Source organism: Carassius carassius, chromosome 50, assembly GCF_963082965.1.
Source record: "Carassius carassius chromosome 50, fCarCar2.1, whole genome shotgun sequence".
In the NCBI taxonomy this organism is placed as follows: domain Eukaryota; kingdom Metazoa; phylum Chordata; class Actinopteri; order Cypriniformes; family Cyprinidae; genus Carassius; species Carassius carassius.
Genome location: NC_081804.1, coordinates 2,115,122 through 2,132,788, shown reverse-complemented (window position 1 = coordinate 2,132,788; position 17,667 = coordinate 2,115,122). Strand labels below are relative to the sequence as shown.

Sequence of the window (17,667 nt, the reverse complement as noted above, 5' to 3'; positions counted from 1 at the left end):
TAAAATATTTTAGTGAACTGTGGTATCACTGTGCAGACCCAATCCCTCCTGCACCAAACTCCAGCGTTTCTGCAGCCTCTGTCTCTGCTTCTCCATCATCTGAACATCTTCAGGATTGGGAGCTCCCAGGGGCCCGAGTGGAGGGACAGGGGCCCCAGAGAGGGCAGAGAGTGTAACCGCCAGGAGATCTTTGTCACAGCCCTGAAGAAATGCAGGTATGACGATTTACTAGAAGCAAGCAACTCTCATACAGAAGATTAAGCAAGTAAAATGAAATAAACAATTCACAAAACTAGGGATGCATCGATCCGATACTCGCTATCTGCTCCGATACTGGCATTTTCTGTGGATCGGGTATCGGTCAGACAACCGATCCAAATACGATTTTCTGCGTATACTATTGTGTTATTGTTGAGCCCCAGGAAAAAGGCACAAAAACATTAAAAAGCACCAAAACGTTTTCGAGAACATATTTCAAGTGTTCTGAAGCTGTTCCATAGCTCAATATGAGTTACAGATTAATATTGAAGTAATTAAATTCAAGTTCACATAAACTCTTCTTTCCCCTGAGGCTGTCTGTCTTCCTCTATTCAGCAATTGAACTGCGTGTCGCGTTCGGTTACTACAGTCAAAACGATGAAACTCTCATCCAAGAGTGCACATAATGAGGTTTAAAACTGTTCAATGAAAAAGCTCATTAAACTAACGTAAATATTTAATACTCTACATATCCATATCTCTTCCCTTTGTAATAATGATGTCCGGTTCGCGAACGAATAGTTGGATTTAACCGGTTCTTCTTAGTGAACCTGTTGAACCAGTTCACTAACTCTGACTAATCTCGAGTAAGCATAAATCCACAAATTACTTAAGTTATTTACTTTTTCAACGTGGATAACACTCTCTCTGATTCGAAATAAACCAATATCCTGGAGTAATTCATTTACTCAAACAGCACCCGTGATTTTTATAGCATCTATAGTATTTTTTGCTGCTGAATTATAAACTAAACTAGTTTATAATAGTATTTTTGACATAGATTATGATAATATATTTTTTCATTTGTTATTTTTCATTAAAATGAAGTTGTGTATATGTAGTAGATTGTGATTAATGATCAGGTCAACACAGAGAAGTACCGAAATTCTACACTGATTTAAAAAAAACTGCGATGGTTTCGGATTGGATTGCTATCGGCAGATACTCAGAATTTTCGGTATCGGATCGGTTCTGAAAAAATGGTATCGTTGCATACCTACACAAAACAAATAAAGAAATTAATGTAAAATAAATACAAAATACATTTAAATAAATAAATACATTTAACACAAATAAATGCATAAAATGCATAGATTAAAAATAATATACGGCAAATAAATGCATGTAAAATAAATGAATACATTTAAAATAAATAGTTCTTAGCAAATAAATAAACTATGTAACTACATTAAAAAATAAAAAATCTAAAATTTAACTATTAGTAAAAATAAATAAATGTAAAATAAACAAATACATTTAAAATTAATAAATATGAATACACTTAAATACTGTATATATTGAAGACACAACTACATTTCAAATCAACAATTTGAAACATATAAATGTATGTAAAATAAACACAAATACATTTAAAACAAATAAATAAATTTAAATAAACACTTTTTAAATGAATTACCTAAAAAATAAATTAAAACATTTAAAATTAAAATAAATATTATTATTTACAATATATTATTTTAAAATATCTAAGTCTGACCTGCAGTAGGGTGAGCGTGCGGCCCTCTGCCAGGCCTTGGAGCAGACCGGTCAGGTGACCCCAGACTGGAGCCAGAAGAGTCTTTACCCCACTGTCTCCAACAACCCCCAGCACCAGCCCGGGGTTAAACTCATACGCCAGAGGGAGGATCAGGCTCAGAACCGCCTGCATAAATCCTGCCGTGAATCCCTCACCCTGAAGACAAGCAGGAAGAGGAAGTGACTTCACAGAAATCAGACGAAATCCAAGACAATATCAGCTGTGATTGCACACCTCTCTCAGACACAAGGACAGACGGTTCACACACTTCTCTTCAGTTTCTTCAGCACAGATTTGGACTAGAAACACCTTCCTGAAAAGAAAGACCCCAAATGCAGCCAAGGCAAGCTGATCATGTCATTTTTAAATAAAATTAAAAATGAAAACTGAAAATATAAAAATAAAAGTTAATTAAATGTTTCTATAAAGCTATAACAGTGCATTAACACTACTAAAAAAGCAACAACAAAAAAATAGATTAAGATTTGTTTTAAATAATATAAAAAAATAAGTGCAATACTAAAATAATTAAAACAATCTTTTTCAGAAAAATGTTACACTAAAATTATTACATTTTAAATACTAACTTTATACATGTTTTATTTAAAAAAAAGAAATTGACAACTTCTTTTCTAAAAGAAAAAAATTAGCTCTTCCCTTTCAACGACAAACAATAAAACACAAAAACAGATGCAATAACTGGCTCACCCGTCATCAGTTTTGACTGGTAAATTCCCATCTCCAATAAAAACGACCAGCACCCTTCATCAAACACACAAGCACAGTATCACATGACAGCTCATTACTGATCTGATCAAGGTGATATTAAGTTAATTCTTGTTAGTCTAGTAAATGTTGTACCGTTCAGCGAGGCCCATGAGTGCGTGTTGATAAGCACAGCGTACGGACAAACTCAAGTCAGACACCACGATGCATCCGTTACGCACCTGATGAAGCGTTACAGTCTGTTACCAAATACAGCACACAAAAATAACCACCAGATTCAGTTATCACCCCCTTACCTCTTTATTCATCATTTGTTCAAGAACTGAAATGATCTTTCCAAGAGGCTGGAGGATATTTTGGTCCGTTACATCTTGGAAATATTTATCCCTACAGACAAAAAAACGATTTGTAAAGGTTACAATGTGGCCAAAAAGCGTGAATCTGTGTGTTAATGATCTTATTTTACCAACCGGATATTTTGTACTTCTTTAGAGGTACTTTGGGAATCTTCCCCAACATTTTGGCAGCCTTCAGGCAGTGAGACCTCCACACCAGGAGGGGGCGCTACGAGTGTTCGCACATCAGTAGATGTCCTGATTAAAGGTTCAGGCCACTCAATGGTCTTCTTTGCATCGCTCTCTGGCACAGGTTTCTCAGCCTTTTTTGTTTCGCTGTTCTTCTCATCCAGTCTGGGCCTTTTGGTTCTCGTACCTGAATGAGCCTCTTTAAGAATGAGACGGATACAATTTTTAAGATGTCAGATGTTAAAATGACATTTAAATAAAAACTCATTTAAATGTCACTACAACTTTAAATCTAATATCAATTGCCTTCATTACAGAGATATTATGGTTAACTAAAATCAAAACTATTAAAAATGGTTTTGTTTATTAAAATATAGCTGAAATAAAATATAAATATTAAATGAAAAGCTTAAACTAAATGAAAATTAAATAATTAAATTATATAACTGAACTAGTAAGTTCAAGCACTAAAATTACTAACTGGAAATAAATAAAAACTAAAAGGAAGATAAATTAAACCTTAATAGTTCAAATTGACAAAAACACATAAAATCAATAGAAATTTAACTAAAATGTATATGAAAACTGAAAATATATCAATAAAAGCTCATTCATGTGTTGATAAAAACTATAGTACCATAAAATTAATACTAAAACAAAACAATCCATTTAAAGTGAAAGTAAAATGGCGATAACCTTAACCTAAGTGTTTTAAACAGCTCCAGTATGATGATTGAGCGCTGCGAACATTTTCGATAGATTCTAGTGCACTGCAAAAAAACACACACACATGGCATATTACTCCAGCTTACTAGCGACAAAAACATTTTCTCAGTCCACACTTAAACCAAATCACAGAGCTTACAGTGCACCTTAACTCAAGCAAACAGCTCAACCAATGAAAACACTCTCCCCATGATTGACAGCTCAATTCACCTCTCACAAGGGGCTGTGATCCCTGACAGCTGAGGGGCCGGATCTCCCAGAAGGGTCTGGACGGTTTGGCAAACAGATTGGGCGAGAGAAGTCAGGTTATACCCTCCCTGAGAGAATGAAGGAAATCAATATGCACAATCTAAACATGATATCACAGATAATGGGGCTTTAAAAAATGTAATGTGCTTGGATCAGCTTTAAAAAAAAATTTAAGTGATAATGATAACAGACCTCCAGGACGACGCACATTTTGCCTTCAGCCAAAGGCATTAGCAGTTGGGTGAGGTGGGCAAAGATCTCTGGAAAAGCACACATTTCACCCTGAACCAGAACAGACAGCAGTTAACTGAGATCAACCCATACATACGGCCCATCAAACATGACGGAAACTCTAGAAACTGTGAGAGATGCAAGGATTCCAAAAAGATTCAAAGAGTAGTTCACCCAAAAATTTAAATTTCTTGAAGAAATGACTTATTCTCAGGCCATACAAGATGTAGATGAGTTTCGTCATCAGAGCAGGTTTAGAGAAATATAGCATTGCATCACTTGATCAGCTATGGATGCTCTGTCTGCAGTGAATGGGTGCCGTCAAAATGAGAGTCCAAACAGCTGCTAAAAACATTACAATAATCCACAAGTAATCCACAGCACTCCAGTCCATCAGTTAATGTCTTGTGAAGTGAAAGACTCCATCATTAAAGCATTTTCTGGTCAAAATATGAGTCCATAATCCATATAAACACTTCCTCCAGTGAAAAGCCATCTCATGTTGTCCTCCCACAGCAAAACCAACCAACATATTTGTTTAGATCAGTTTCAGACTTTTTTTCACTTGTAAATGGTGTGCATATTTCTATCATTATCAAGACAAGACTTAATAAGCGTTGTTATGCATTCATATTTTGGTAAGAAGTGAAGTTTAATGATGATTTTGTTTCTTACAAACACACACTTTTTTGCTTCACTAGACATTAATTGATGGACTGGAGTGCTGTGGATTACTTGTGGATTATTGTAATGTTTTTATCAGCTGTATGACTCATTCTGACGGCACCCATTCACTGCAGAAGATCCACTGGTGAGCAAGTGATGCAATGCTACATTTCTCCAAATCTATTCTGATGAATAAAACGTACTCGGTTACTAATGTAACCTCGGTTCTCTCTAGAGGAGGGAACGAGTACTGCGTCTTAGCTAAGACGCTGTGGGAAAAAGTCTCTTTTCACGATACACTGAAGCAAAAAATTATCCTTAATTTTGAATTATTGTAAAACGCATTTGCAGCAGCACACAGCCATAGGCGAGACGGCTCGCTCGCTCATTGGCTGCTCTGCGGCAACTGCATAAGCCTATCGAGCACAGGCTGATGCAACATCAGACCAATGAGGGCGCTCGCGCCCTCCATGCCACTTCCCGCCAAAACGGGTGTGGCCTAGCCCTATAAAGGGAGCTCGAAAAGGCTGACTCACCTGATTTATTTCATCGCCGAAGCGAACCAGAGTGAATCGTACGCACGGCAGAGAACGCAGTACTCGATCCCTCTTCTAGAGAGAACCGAGGTTACATTAGTAACCGAGTACGTTCTCTTATGAGAGTTCTCTCGTACTGCGTCTTAGCTAAGATGCTGCGGGAACCCAATGTAAAACGCCGTGCATGTAGAGATCACACACCAATAAACCTGGAAGCGACGCCCAGGATTTACAGTGCACAATCACTAGAGGGACTCACAGAGAGTCCTAGAACAGGAGGGGGAAACCTCCGTCCCATATCTAGCAGCGTCCGTAGACGCGACAATATGACATCACATAATCAAGGCAAGGCCTGACCAATGTGGGAATGTGGGTCTTACGCAATATTGCCCATATAACAGTCGGCAGCGCATCACGCTTGCGATCTCAGAGGTCCAATCAGGACACTGATTCAACTATACCGACAACAGCTTTGCTTGCAGGGCGGGAACCTCTAGGTTATAGAACCTGATAAATGTAGAGGGCGAGGCCCATCCTGCCACCATACATATATCCTGTAAGGAAATCCCACTAGACCACGCCCACGAAGAGGCGACGCCTCTTGTGGAGTGTGCTCTGACACCCAGTGGGCACAGAAGGCCCCTAGAAGCGTAAGCTAACGCTATAGCGTCAACTATCCATCTGGATAGGCTCTGTTTCGAAACAGCCATTCCCTTGGAACGTCCACTGAACGAGACAAACAGCTGCTCAGTCTTTCTGAAGACAGCAGAGCGAGACACATAAGTTCTTAAAACCCTAACGGGGCAAAGAAGACTTGAGTCTACATCCTCTTCTGACACCGACAGGGCAGACGGTGTGTTGAGGGATTTCGGCACATAACCGTGCCTAGGTTTGAGTATGACTCTTGAGTCATTAGGCCCAAACTCCAAGCACGCCGGGCTCACCGACAGCGCGTGCAGGTCACCCACACGCTTCATTGAAGCGAGAGCCAACAAGAACACCGTCTTGAATGACAGATGTCTGAGGCTAATCGTTCGGATAGGCTCGAAAGGGGAACCTTTCATGGCCTCCAAAACCGTCGAGAGGTCCCATACAGGGACTGACGGAGGTCTGGGAGGATTCAGCCTCCTAGCTCCTCTAAGGAAGCGGATGACCAAATCGTTCCTTCCTATTGACTGACCGAGCATTGTCTCAGAAAACGCTGCGATAGCCGCCACGTAAACTTTGAGCGTGAATGGGGCTCCCTTTATAGGGCTAGGCCACACCCGTTTCGGCGCGAAGTGGCTTGGAGGGCGCGAGCGACCTCATTGGTCTGATGTTGCATCAGCCTGCACTCGATAGGCTTATGCAGTTGCCGCAGAGCAGTCAATGAGCGAGCGAGCCGTCTCGCCTATGGCTGTGTGTTGCTGCAAATGCGTTTTACAATAATTCAAAATTCATAATTTTTTGCTTCAGTGTATCGTGAAAAGAGACTTTTTCCCGCAGCATCTTAGCTAAGACACAGTACGAGAGAACTCTCGTAAGAGAACAAACTCATCTATATATTTTCAGGACCGAAATATATTTCAGATATGCTCACTGAATATAAGCCTAACAGACCACTCAGATCACTAGGATCGAGTCAGTTAGAAATACCAAGGGTTCACACAAAACAAGGGGAGTCCGCCTTTAGTTACTATACCGCCCGCAGTTGGAATCAGCTCCAGAAGAGATCAGATGTGCTAAAACACTAGTCACATTTAAATCTAGACTTAAAACTCATCTGTTTAGCTGTGCATTTATTGAATGAGCACTGTGCAATGTCCGAACTGATTGCACTATATTTTCACTGTTTTTTTATTTTATTTTATGTAAAATCATTTTCTGTTTTAAATTCATTTTAAATAAGTAAATTTTTTAATAATTTTAAAAGTTTTAAAATTGCTTGTTTTATTCTTGTTATTATTTTTCTTCATTATTATTTTACTTTCTTTTATGTAAAGCACTTTGAATTACCATTCTGTACGAAATGTGCTATATAAATAAACTTGCCTTGCCTTGCCTTGACTTGCCTATATCCACTTGGATGGCCTGAGGGTGAGCACATTCTCACTAACTTTCATTTTTGAGCTGTTTCTTCAAACAGGATCCAGAAAAGAAAACCTCAGGTCAGCAGCTCAGACAATCTCAGATTTAAAAAGAGTCTCTTACTTCTGGGTCCCCGATGGCTGAATCAAAACCAGCACAGACCAAAATCAGCTCTGGATCAAACTGAAAGAGAGAAAAATGTGCATCAGCTTGGCTTCGACACTCAGAAAACAGTCTAATGTGCTAAAGGTTGTTCTCGTGTGACAGGTACCTCATACGCTACGGGTAAAAGAACATGGAAGAAAGCAGCCAGATAGTCGCTGTTCGTCATGCCCACCTGCAGGAAACAAGCACAGCACAGAAACTATGTGACAAAATCTTTGTTAAATATTATTTTAGGTGATTTCCTTTTAAAAAAGAATACATTTTTATTGTAACCAGTGAGAATGGGTGATTAAATGCTAAATTGATCGGCATGCACCGCTGGTATGAAACACACATTTATGACAGAGTTTGATGGTTTCTGAGCATTGATTCAGTGTTCACTCGCCTTGTTCCAGGGGAGGTTCACGTTAAAACCAGATCCTTTGCCTTTCCCGACGCTGGTGTAGTCTGACTCAGGGAGATAGGGCCAGAAGGTCTGGTGCTCGTAACGATGCCAGGAAAAATAGAGCACACTAGGAAATAAATAAACATTAAGTGGGCAAACCAAGGAAAAGAATATGCTGTGGACATAAATTATTTTTCAATCTGCATGGGTGAATTTTTTTTTTAAACGATCAGACTTTTGATTCTAGAGGATTATAAAACAGGTAGAACAAAATCGTATTAAAATAATTTTATAATAATAAATAAACTAATACATTTATGCAGACACTTTAATCCAGAGCGACTTAAGTGCATTTAGACAATGCATTCAGGCTATACATTTAGTTTTTTACCAATATGCATGTTCCCTGGGAATCGAACCAATGACCTTTTGCACTGCTAATGCAATGCTCTAGCACTGAGCCACAGGAACTAATACTTTAATGAAGTACTACATTTTTATTTATAAATAAAATAAATAATACAACAAAATATTAAGTGAAATAACAATAAAAATACAATTAAATAAAATCTTTAATAGGCAAAGGTCTCTAACATTTTCTTCAGAAGATTGAAACATCTAGGCTTGTAAACAATCTTGTTCATCAGAAGGAAGATGTACTCACCTTGGGTCTTTCTCAAAGCAGTACTGGATACCTTGTCCATGATGGACGTCCCAGTCCACAATCAAAACCCTGGAAAGATCCACAAGCTCAAACTTATGCAAAATCTATGACATTTGGTTCTCCTTCACTGAGTATTACAAGTATAAATTAGTGTTTGTTGTCCAGCAGTGCAGGATGTAACACCCCTTCACCTGTTCAGGTTGTACATCTTCTTTGCATAAAGCGCAGCGATGGCCACATTATTAAACACACAGAAACCGTTCGCAGCGGAGCGCTGACTGTGGTGTCCTGGAGGCCTGAAGGTCACAAAAAGAGAAAAGAGGGAAGTGAAAGAAAATTAGTTACTAAAAAAAATATAAAAAATAACGAGCTCTTGTTACATTATAATCCTCCACGTCCACTGCGTTCTCAAAACTCAGGCAATTTGATAATACCTAGAATATCAAAATCAACTGCGGGCGGCAGATCCTTTTCTTATTTAAATAATAATAATAATAATAATTCCTCACATTTATATAGTGCTTTTCTAGGCACTCAAAGCGCTTTATATAGTACATAGTCAGGAGGTATCTCCTCATCCACCACCAGTGTGCAGCATCCACTTGGATGATGCGCCGGCAGCCATATTTCGCCAGAATGCCCACCACACACCAGCTTACTGGTGGAGAGGAGACAGAGTGATGAAGCCAATCAAGGGATATGGGGATTGTTAGGAGGCCATGATGGTCAGAGGCCATTGGGCAAATTTAGCCAGGATGCCGAGGTCACACCTCTACTCTTTTTTAGCGCCTAAACTCTGGAATAACCTACCTAACATTGTTCGTGAGGCAGACACACTCTAGCAGTTTAAATCTAGATTAAAGATCCATCTCTTTAACCTGTCTTACACATAACATACTAATATGATTCTAATATCCAAATCCGTTAAAGGATTTTTAGGCTGCATTAACTAGGTAAACCGGAACCGGGAACGCTTCCCATAACACCCGATGTACTTGCTACATCATTAGAAGAATGGCATCTACGCTAATATTGGTCTGTTTCTCTCTTATTCTGAGGTCACCGTAGCCACCAGATCCAGTCTGTGTCCAGATCAGAGGGTCACTGCAGTCACCCGGATCCAGTACGTATCCAGACCAGATGGTGGATCAGCACCTAGAAAGGACCTCTACAGCCCTGAAAGACAGCGGAGACCAGGACAACTAGAGCCCCAGATACAGATCCCCTGTAAAGACCTTGTCTCAGAGGAGCACCAGGACAAGACCACAGGAAACAGATTATTCTTCTGCACAATCTGACTTTGCTGCGGTCTGGAATTGAACTACTGGTTTCGTCTGGTCAGAGGAGAACTGGCCCCCAACTGAGCCTGGTTTCTCCCAAGGTTTTTTTCTCCATTCTGTCACCGATGGAGTTTCGGTTCCTTGCCGCTGTCGCCTCTGGCTTGCTTAGTTGGGGACACTTCATTTACCATATTGTTGACTTGAATACATTTTGCATTATTGACACACTGTTTTCCTAATTAATGTTGTTCAGTTGCTTTGTCACAATCTTTTTGTTTAAAGCGCTATATAAATAAAGGTGACTTGACTTGACTTTCACTTCAGCATCGCATTTCACACACACACACACACACACACACACACATACACAAACACGTGCGCGCAAATGAGGATTTAAGTCTCCATCCACAAACAGACGTACATCGTCTGCAGATATAAGGTATTTCATTGCACTTTAACAAGTTATCTGACCGGCCTATATATGTGCAATATTTTAAACGAGCCCTCACTAAAGCCCCTTTCACACTGTACATTGGAAAGCAAACACGTCCCGGGCTGTGTGAACAAGCCCGAACTAATGCCGTAAAGGGTGTGCCGTAGTGATGACGGACGTTATCGTGCGACATTTTAACCACATGTTTTAAGGTAGATCAACATTCGTGATTAAATAAATATGTGCAAACTGTAACGAAGCAGAGATCAGTTACTTCCTCACAATCCGCGCTGAAGCTGAGATCGTTCGCCAGCTTAAGTGAAAGTTAACGTGCCTAGCGTTTTCGACTTGTACATTACACATCACATCTTGATGTCACGTGTCTTTATGGGACCTTTACGTGTTGTGTGTGAAAGCACGCACATATTCCGGGTAATCACTGGCAGTGTGAAAGTGCAAAATCTAGTGACCCGGGAAAAATTGCCGGGACACATTACCCGTGTATTTTCCTAAATCGCAGTGTGAAAGGGGCTTAACTGAATTTAATGCCACAGTTATGTTAGAATGCAACTCATTCTTGTTTCTGAGGCAGTGCGACGCTCGATATGACAGTTTCGTCCTACTATATATGAACTAGTGTTTTAAATACAATATTTTTATTAGAGGTCGACCGATTTATCAGTTTTGCCGATTAATCGGCACCGATAGTTGACTGCTGGAACAATTGGTTATTGGCAAAAATCCATGCCGATAGTTTTCCGCATTTCGTCCCTTGCTGGAGCCAGCTTATAGTTTCCCGGGTTGCGTCCATTTCTGGAGCGGCTGAGAAGGCTCTGTTTTTATCATACAGTGCAAGAGCGTCCTCTAGAGGCTGAAATCATTGACAGCACGTGCTGTTTGTTTAGACACGTGACGCTGCACGCTGATCAGAGCAAGGAATCTTCAGACCAAAATTCTGCCGTGCCTGCGAGCGCCATTCATATAGTTTTCCATTAAATTACATTATATTCGCCCCGAATTGTTGTTAATGTACATAATGAATTGTATATTGAGCATTTTCATCTAAACATTTGTATGCTTCCTTTATAGAGCTATAATATAGATCGCTCTTGCCATTTGCTCGGTTTTTTAAACACTGAACTTCAAACTTATCTATGCCTCATTGTTCATTCTTGAAGTAAACTTGTATCCGTTTGGTGAATAAATAAACTGTATTAGAGCACTAATAGAGTTGAACGTGACGTGTCCGAAGTGTGTGTGACACTAGTGAGTTCTCCTAACATTTTTTTAACATTTAACATTTAATCATTTAGCAGACGCTTTTATCCAAAGCGACTTACAAATGAGAACAATAGAAGCAGTCAGGTCAACAAGAGAACAACAACAGTATACAAGTGCCATGACAAGTCTCAGTTAGTCTAGTATAGAATGCATAGGCAGGGTTTTTTTTTTTTTTTTAATAAAATGAAAAGACAGGTAAAGGAAAAGTGCTAGTGTTAGTTGGTTAAGTGCAGGCGAAAAAGATGAGTCTTTAGATGTTTCTTGAAAATGAGTAAAGACTCAAGATTGGGAGCTCATTCCACCAGCTGGGCACAGTCCAGGAAAAGGTCCATGAGAGTGATTTTGAACTTCTTTGGGATGGTACCACAAGGCGTCATTCACTTGCAGAGCGCAAACTTCTGGAGGGCACATAAGATTTAACCAATGAGTTTAGGTAAGTTGGTGCCGTGCCAGTGGTTATCTTGTAGGCTAGCATCAGTACCTTGAATTTAATGCGAGCAGCTACTGGTAGCCAGTGTAACCTGATGAGGAGAGGAGTAACGTGAGCTTTTTTTGGCTCATTGAAGACAACCCTCGCTGCTGCATTCTGGATCAATTGCAGAGGCTTGACAGTACATGCAGGAAGGCCCGCCAGGAGAGCATTACAATAGTCCAGTCTGGAGAGAACAAGAGCTTGGACAAGAAGTTGGGTTGCTTGCTCTGACAGGAAGGGTCTAATTTTCCTAATGTTATATAAGGCAAACCTGCAGGACCGGGTAGTTGTAGCAATGTGGTCTGTGAAGCTTAACTGATGATCCATCATGACTCCTAGGTTTCTAGCTGTCCTCGAAGGAGTAATGGTTGATGAGCCCAGCTGTACAGAGAAGTTGTGATGAAGCAATGGATTAGCTGGAATCACCAGGAGTTCTGTCTTCCTAAGGTTAAGCTGAAGGTGATGGTCATTCATCCAGCTAGAGATGTCACTCAGACAGGCTGAAATGCGAGCAGCTACCGTCGGGTCATTTGGTTGGAATGAGAAGTAGAGTTGGGTGTCATCAGCGTAGCAGTGATAAGAAAAGCCATGCTTCTGAATGACAGATCCTAATGATGTCATGTAGATGGAGAAGAGAAGTGGTCCAAGTACTGAGCCTTGAGGAACCCCAGTAGCAAGGTGATGTGACTTTGAAACATTACCCCTCCAAGACACACTGAAGGATCTGTCAGAGAGGTAGGACTTAACCCACAGGAGTGCTGTTCCAGAGATGCCCATCTTTCTGAGGGTGGACAGAAGAATCTGGTGATTAACAGTGTCAAAAGCAGCAGAAAGGTCCAGCAAGATGAGTACCAAGGATTTTGAAGCTGCTCTTGCTAGTCGCAGGGCTTCAGTAACCGAGAGCAGAGCAGTCTCAGTTGAGTGGCCACTTTTGAAGCCAGATTGGTTGCTGTCCAGGAGGTTGTTCTGTACAAGGAACATAGAAAACTGGTTGAACACAGCTCGCTCAAGTGTCTTTGCAATGAATGGAAGAAGGGATATCGGTCTGTAGTTTTCAAGAAGAGCTGGATTTGGAGATGGTTTCTTGAGCAGTGGGCTTACCCGAGCCTGCTTGAATACTGAGGGAAATGTTCCAGGGTGAAGAGAGGAGTTGATAACGTGAGTAAGCGAAGGTATGACTGAAGAAGAGATCGCTTGAAGGAGGTGAGTGGGGATCGGATCAAGTGGACAAGTAGTAGGATGATTGGACAGGAGAAGTTTGGAGACGTCCATTTCTGAGAGTGGGGAGAAGGAGGAGAAAGAGTGTGCATCGGTCATTGTGAAGTTGTCCTCAGTCTGCGGTGTGGAGAATTGGTCACTGATGGATCTAGTCTTATTTGTGAAGAAAACTGCAAAGTCGTCCGCTGTAAGAGTCAATGGAGGAGGTGGTGGCGGCGGATTAAGAAGAGAAGAGAAAGTCTTGAAGAGTGTCACAACAGCTGTTAATTATGTTGTGGTAGTAGGATGTTTTAGCGGTGAAGACATTTGCAGAGAAGGAAGAGAGGAGAGACTGATACACACTGAGGTCGGTAGAGTTTCTTGATTTCGGCCATTTCCTCTCTGCAGCCCTGAGTTTAGAGCGATGAGTTCCTAGACTCAGTGCTGCTCTTTTATTTTGATTAGATAATCAATAATTGTTCAATAATAGAAGCAGTTAAAGTGTGAGAGTTTGCATTGTACTGGTGGAATTGTAGGACCCTGTTTCCCGCGATGCGATTTTCAGTAATTAAAAGAAAAGTAAAATTAATGTTTCATACCTTGATTTAATAACTATAAAAATGTAAATACACAGAATTTTGAGGGAAAAAAAGCATTAGCCTTCAAGGAAAAAATTTATAAATTAAGTTGTTTTATGCGTTCAAATAATTAGACATGCTAAAACAAAATTTGGTTACAATAAAAAATATTGTGAGAAAAGATAAAACATTTCATAGGGCCCTAATCAGGTAATTTTTGTTAAACTTTTATTAAATTGATTTGAAAATGTATAATTTTCATGATTTTAATTAATTAGACTTGCCTTATGATAAATACAATTTAATTTAACTATTAAGAAAGAGTGGAGAAAATTTTAAATGGAAAAACAGAATCCAGAAAAATTAAATAACGGAATTTGGAAATAAATAAAATGGAATTTAGGAAAAAAACTAACTGATTTCATAGGGCCCCATTAGAGTGTGGTAATTTCAACATTTAATATTATTGTTGTTATTATTATTATTACTTTTATTATTACTATTACTACTACTACTACTACTATTAGTATGGTTCAGTACTGATTTGTATTTGTTTTAGTTTTTTTGTAAAAAGCACTATTTTAGTTTTTGTTCAGTATCCATTTTAAAAACTATCGGTTAATTAATCGGTATCAGCCAGTGTGGTCCAACCTAGCTATCAGTATCGGCAAAATCCAATATCGGTCGACCTCTAGTTTTTATATTTAACGTTTATCAGTATGTTTGAAAGTATATTTTTTTGATTATTGGTGATTCCATAGGCTCTCTCTCGCACACCCGCGCAGTTTAAAACACCAAATAGTTATACTATGACAAGAACAAAGAGTCTCTCTCTTGCTCCACCCATGCACGATAATATCATGTATCGTCGATCTCACGGACTGACGATATGACGATTTGACTCTCAAACATACTGTATGTTTAGCGTCGAGTGGGTAAGAGATTACATTGGTCTTCTTGACGGACATTTGGTGACACCCTGCTCATTTATTTTAAATCAGCAGCAGCTGTGGGTTGTGTGCTCACCTGACCAGTGCCATGCCGTTCCTGACCTCTCTCTTCATCACACTATCCACCAGCTGCAGTGTGGCGCCCACGGCCATCGTAGCACAGTGATAGATGTTCTGCACTCACATGAGAAACTGTGTTCAGAAGCGTTACCTTAAGGTCTCCAGTCACCTGAACCCAACAAGCATCAATGATCTGGACTTACCTGATGGAAATAGACATCAGTGTACTGCTTCGAAAATGCCTTCAGCTGTTTCACGCTCATTTTGGAAGTCTGTTTAACGGCCTCCAGATATTCCTCACTAAAGTAAACACAAAAACCAAACTCAATCATATAGCAGTAGAAATGGGGCCTGTTTTAAGTTTAAATGCCAAAACTCGAAAACCTGTGTGCCAGTAAAATCTCCTGCTCGGTGGCCAGGCGGACCGGCACCTGTTTGCACCGTTCTGCCACGCCGCGAGTCTTCAGCGCTTCATAAGACACGGTCAACCGCTCAGGAACCTCGATCTCATAGACTTGACTGGACAGAACAATAAAAAAACAGGTTTGTGTAAAAATTGTGATGCAGGCAATAATTTAAAAAAGTTTATGAATAAATAAATCAACCGATTTACTCAGTTTATGAATATCAACGAAGAAATTATTAAATTAAGCAAATGAAGTAAAAAAGTGATAGTGATATTAGTAACTCCTACAATTTTATAACTGACTTAAATCTTCAATTATTACTCTTTGGTTACAAAACTAAAAACACGTAATAACAAAATGTTGTGTTAATTTAGTATCATTGAGATACTATAGTAGTTTTTTTATATTAGCCTATCAATTTGTTTTTATTTTTGAATTTTCCATTTTCATTTTGAGTACGTTTTATTAATGTTGTGAGCATGAGATCATTTAATTAGTTATTGTTTAGTTCGTTTTTATTCATTTCAGTTGTAAATTATTTTAGTACAACAAGTTAAACTAACTGAAAATGGGCAATGTTGCTTTGTGAACTAGTTGAAATAAACTCTTTTTTTCAGTGAACATTTATTTTTATTAACATATTTCAGAAATCAACTTTTAAAATGAACGGAAAAGATCTTGAAATAGCATTTAAAAATAATATATTTTTTTTAAACTAACAGAATGTTGAAACAAATTCACAAAGATGAAAAGCATTTAAAACCATACACATGTCAAGTATGATCATTTGTACTCGTGAGGAATGATATGTAAAGGTATCAGATGATTATCATATTTCATGTAAGAGGCGTATTTATACTTACACTGTCCAGAGGATTTTATAATCGCTCATCTCCTCGTCAAAGATCAGTGCACTTCCTGATGCCATTTAAACACTCTGCTCTGGATTAATAACTGATTAATAACTGATTAATAACTGTTAAAGGTTTGTTAAAGGTGTGCTGCGTTCAAGTCAGTTTAGTCGGCTCAAGATGGCGATGTACCTTATTTAATAAATCACAAAAAATACAACAGGGTTTGTTAACACTGCCGAAGGGGCAAATAATTTGCGTCTTAATTTTTTTTAAATAATTTATGAAGCCACTTTAATCTGTATCGTATAAAAACCTATCGTTATGTTGCAATCCTGTCTATCAATTTCATCAAAAAAAATTACCGTCAACAACAGACGTCGTCGCATCCATCGATTCTGTCATGTTTCTTGCAATGACACGCCCCCAACTCGGAGCTTAAAGAAAATTCCTAGTTTCCCACTCGTTATCACGACTTTGTGGTGGCTTTCATGTGCGTTTAACGCGTAGATACAATGTATCCGACATGACATGAACCGGTTTAGTTGTTTCTTGTTCTTTGCTCGGTGACCGCACAGCGTCTGTTGTATGACCGCCCCTAGCGGATGATCAACAGTCAAAACAATTCTACACTACCTCTTTTGGGAAAGACTTATTTTCATTTATTTGACATATTTTGTCCATTTTGTGTCTTGTGCACATGCATGATTCTTTGATATATATATATATATATATATTTTGCAATAGTAATTATTTTAATTTCAGTCTTTTACTGATACTTGCCAAATTTCATATTCACCAATTTAGTTTTTTTTTTTTATATAAATACACGCTTCATACACTTTTCGCACTCTCAGTAGATATATTTGTTTTCAACGGTGTCCATCAATGTACAATTCAACTCTGTATTTTTTCTGAAATCCACACATATATCAAACACTATGTGATTTCCACAGCTCAAATGATGGTGAATTGGACCAATTAATAAAGATAATAAAGACAATGTAAAAAATTTTGATTGCATATTATTTAATTTACACATAAATCACTGTCACATGGTAGCATTTAGTTTTATGCACACAGATTGGATGATGTGGTTAGGATAGACCTAAATGACAAAGCACATTTTTCTTTTCTTTTTTAAATAAATATTGAAATATTCGGTCCTCAGAGCCAAAGAGTAATGGCATGTGTGGGAAAAAAAATTTAAACTAAATATTTCATCAGTTGACCACAATTATATATGAATTATAAAAAGTAAAATCTGATGTTTTATCAAACTATTATTATTTTAATATTTAGATATGTATGGCAAAAGACCCTGTGACAGAAAAGATACTGTACAGGGGTTCAGAGTTTTCCTCATTTTTAGATTTTACTTAAAATAAGTAAACAACAACAACACAAACAAACAATGTACATGA

At 38.7% G+C, this 17,667-nt stretch overlaps 1 protein-coding gene across 1 annotated transcript in view; it reads right to left on the bottom strand.

Moving 5' to 3' along the window:
- The window catches only part of hdac10 (histone deacetylase 10), a 36,314-nt gene extending 19,540 nt beyond the window's left edge, over positions 1–16,774 (bottom strand). The window contains 19 exon segments of the mRNA XM_059546089.1: positions 19–201; positions 1,757–1,951; positions 2,030–2,108; positions 2,504–2,557; positions 2,657–2,742; positions 2,818–2,908; positions 2,992–3,244; positions 3,748–3,815; positions 3,982–4,088; positions 4,213–4,302; positions 7,644–7,703; positions 7,792–7,857; positions 8,071–8,197; positions 8,735–8,803; positions 8,926–9,030; positions 15,002–15,099; positions 15,189–15,285; positions 15,370–15,504; positions 16,256–16,774. Of these exon segments, the coding sequence (XP_059402072.1) occupies positions 19–201; positions 1,757–1,951; positions 2,030–2,108; positions 2,504–2,557; positions 2,657–2,742; positions 2,818–2,908; positions 2,992–3,244; positions 3,748–3,815; positions 3,982–4,088; positions 4,213–4,302; positions 7,644–7,703; positions 7,792–7,857; positions 8,071–8,197; positions 8,735–8,803; positions 8,926–9,030; positions 15,002–15,099; positions 15,189–15,285; positions 15,370–15,504; positions 16,256–16,320 (2,028 nt within the window). The 5' untranslated portion in view covers positions 16,321–16,774.
- Between the last annotated feature and the right edge of the window lie 893 nt (positions 16,775–17,667).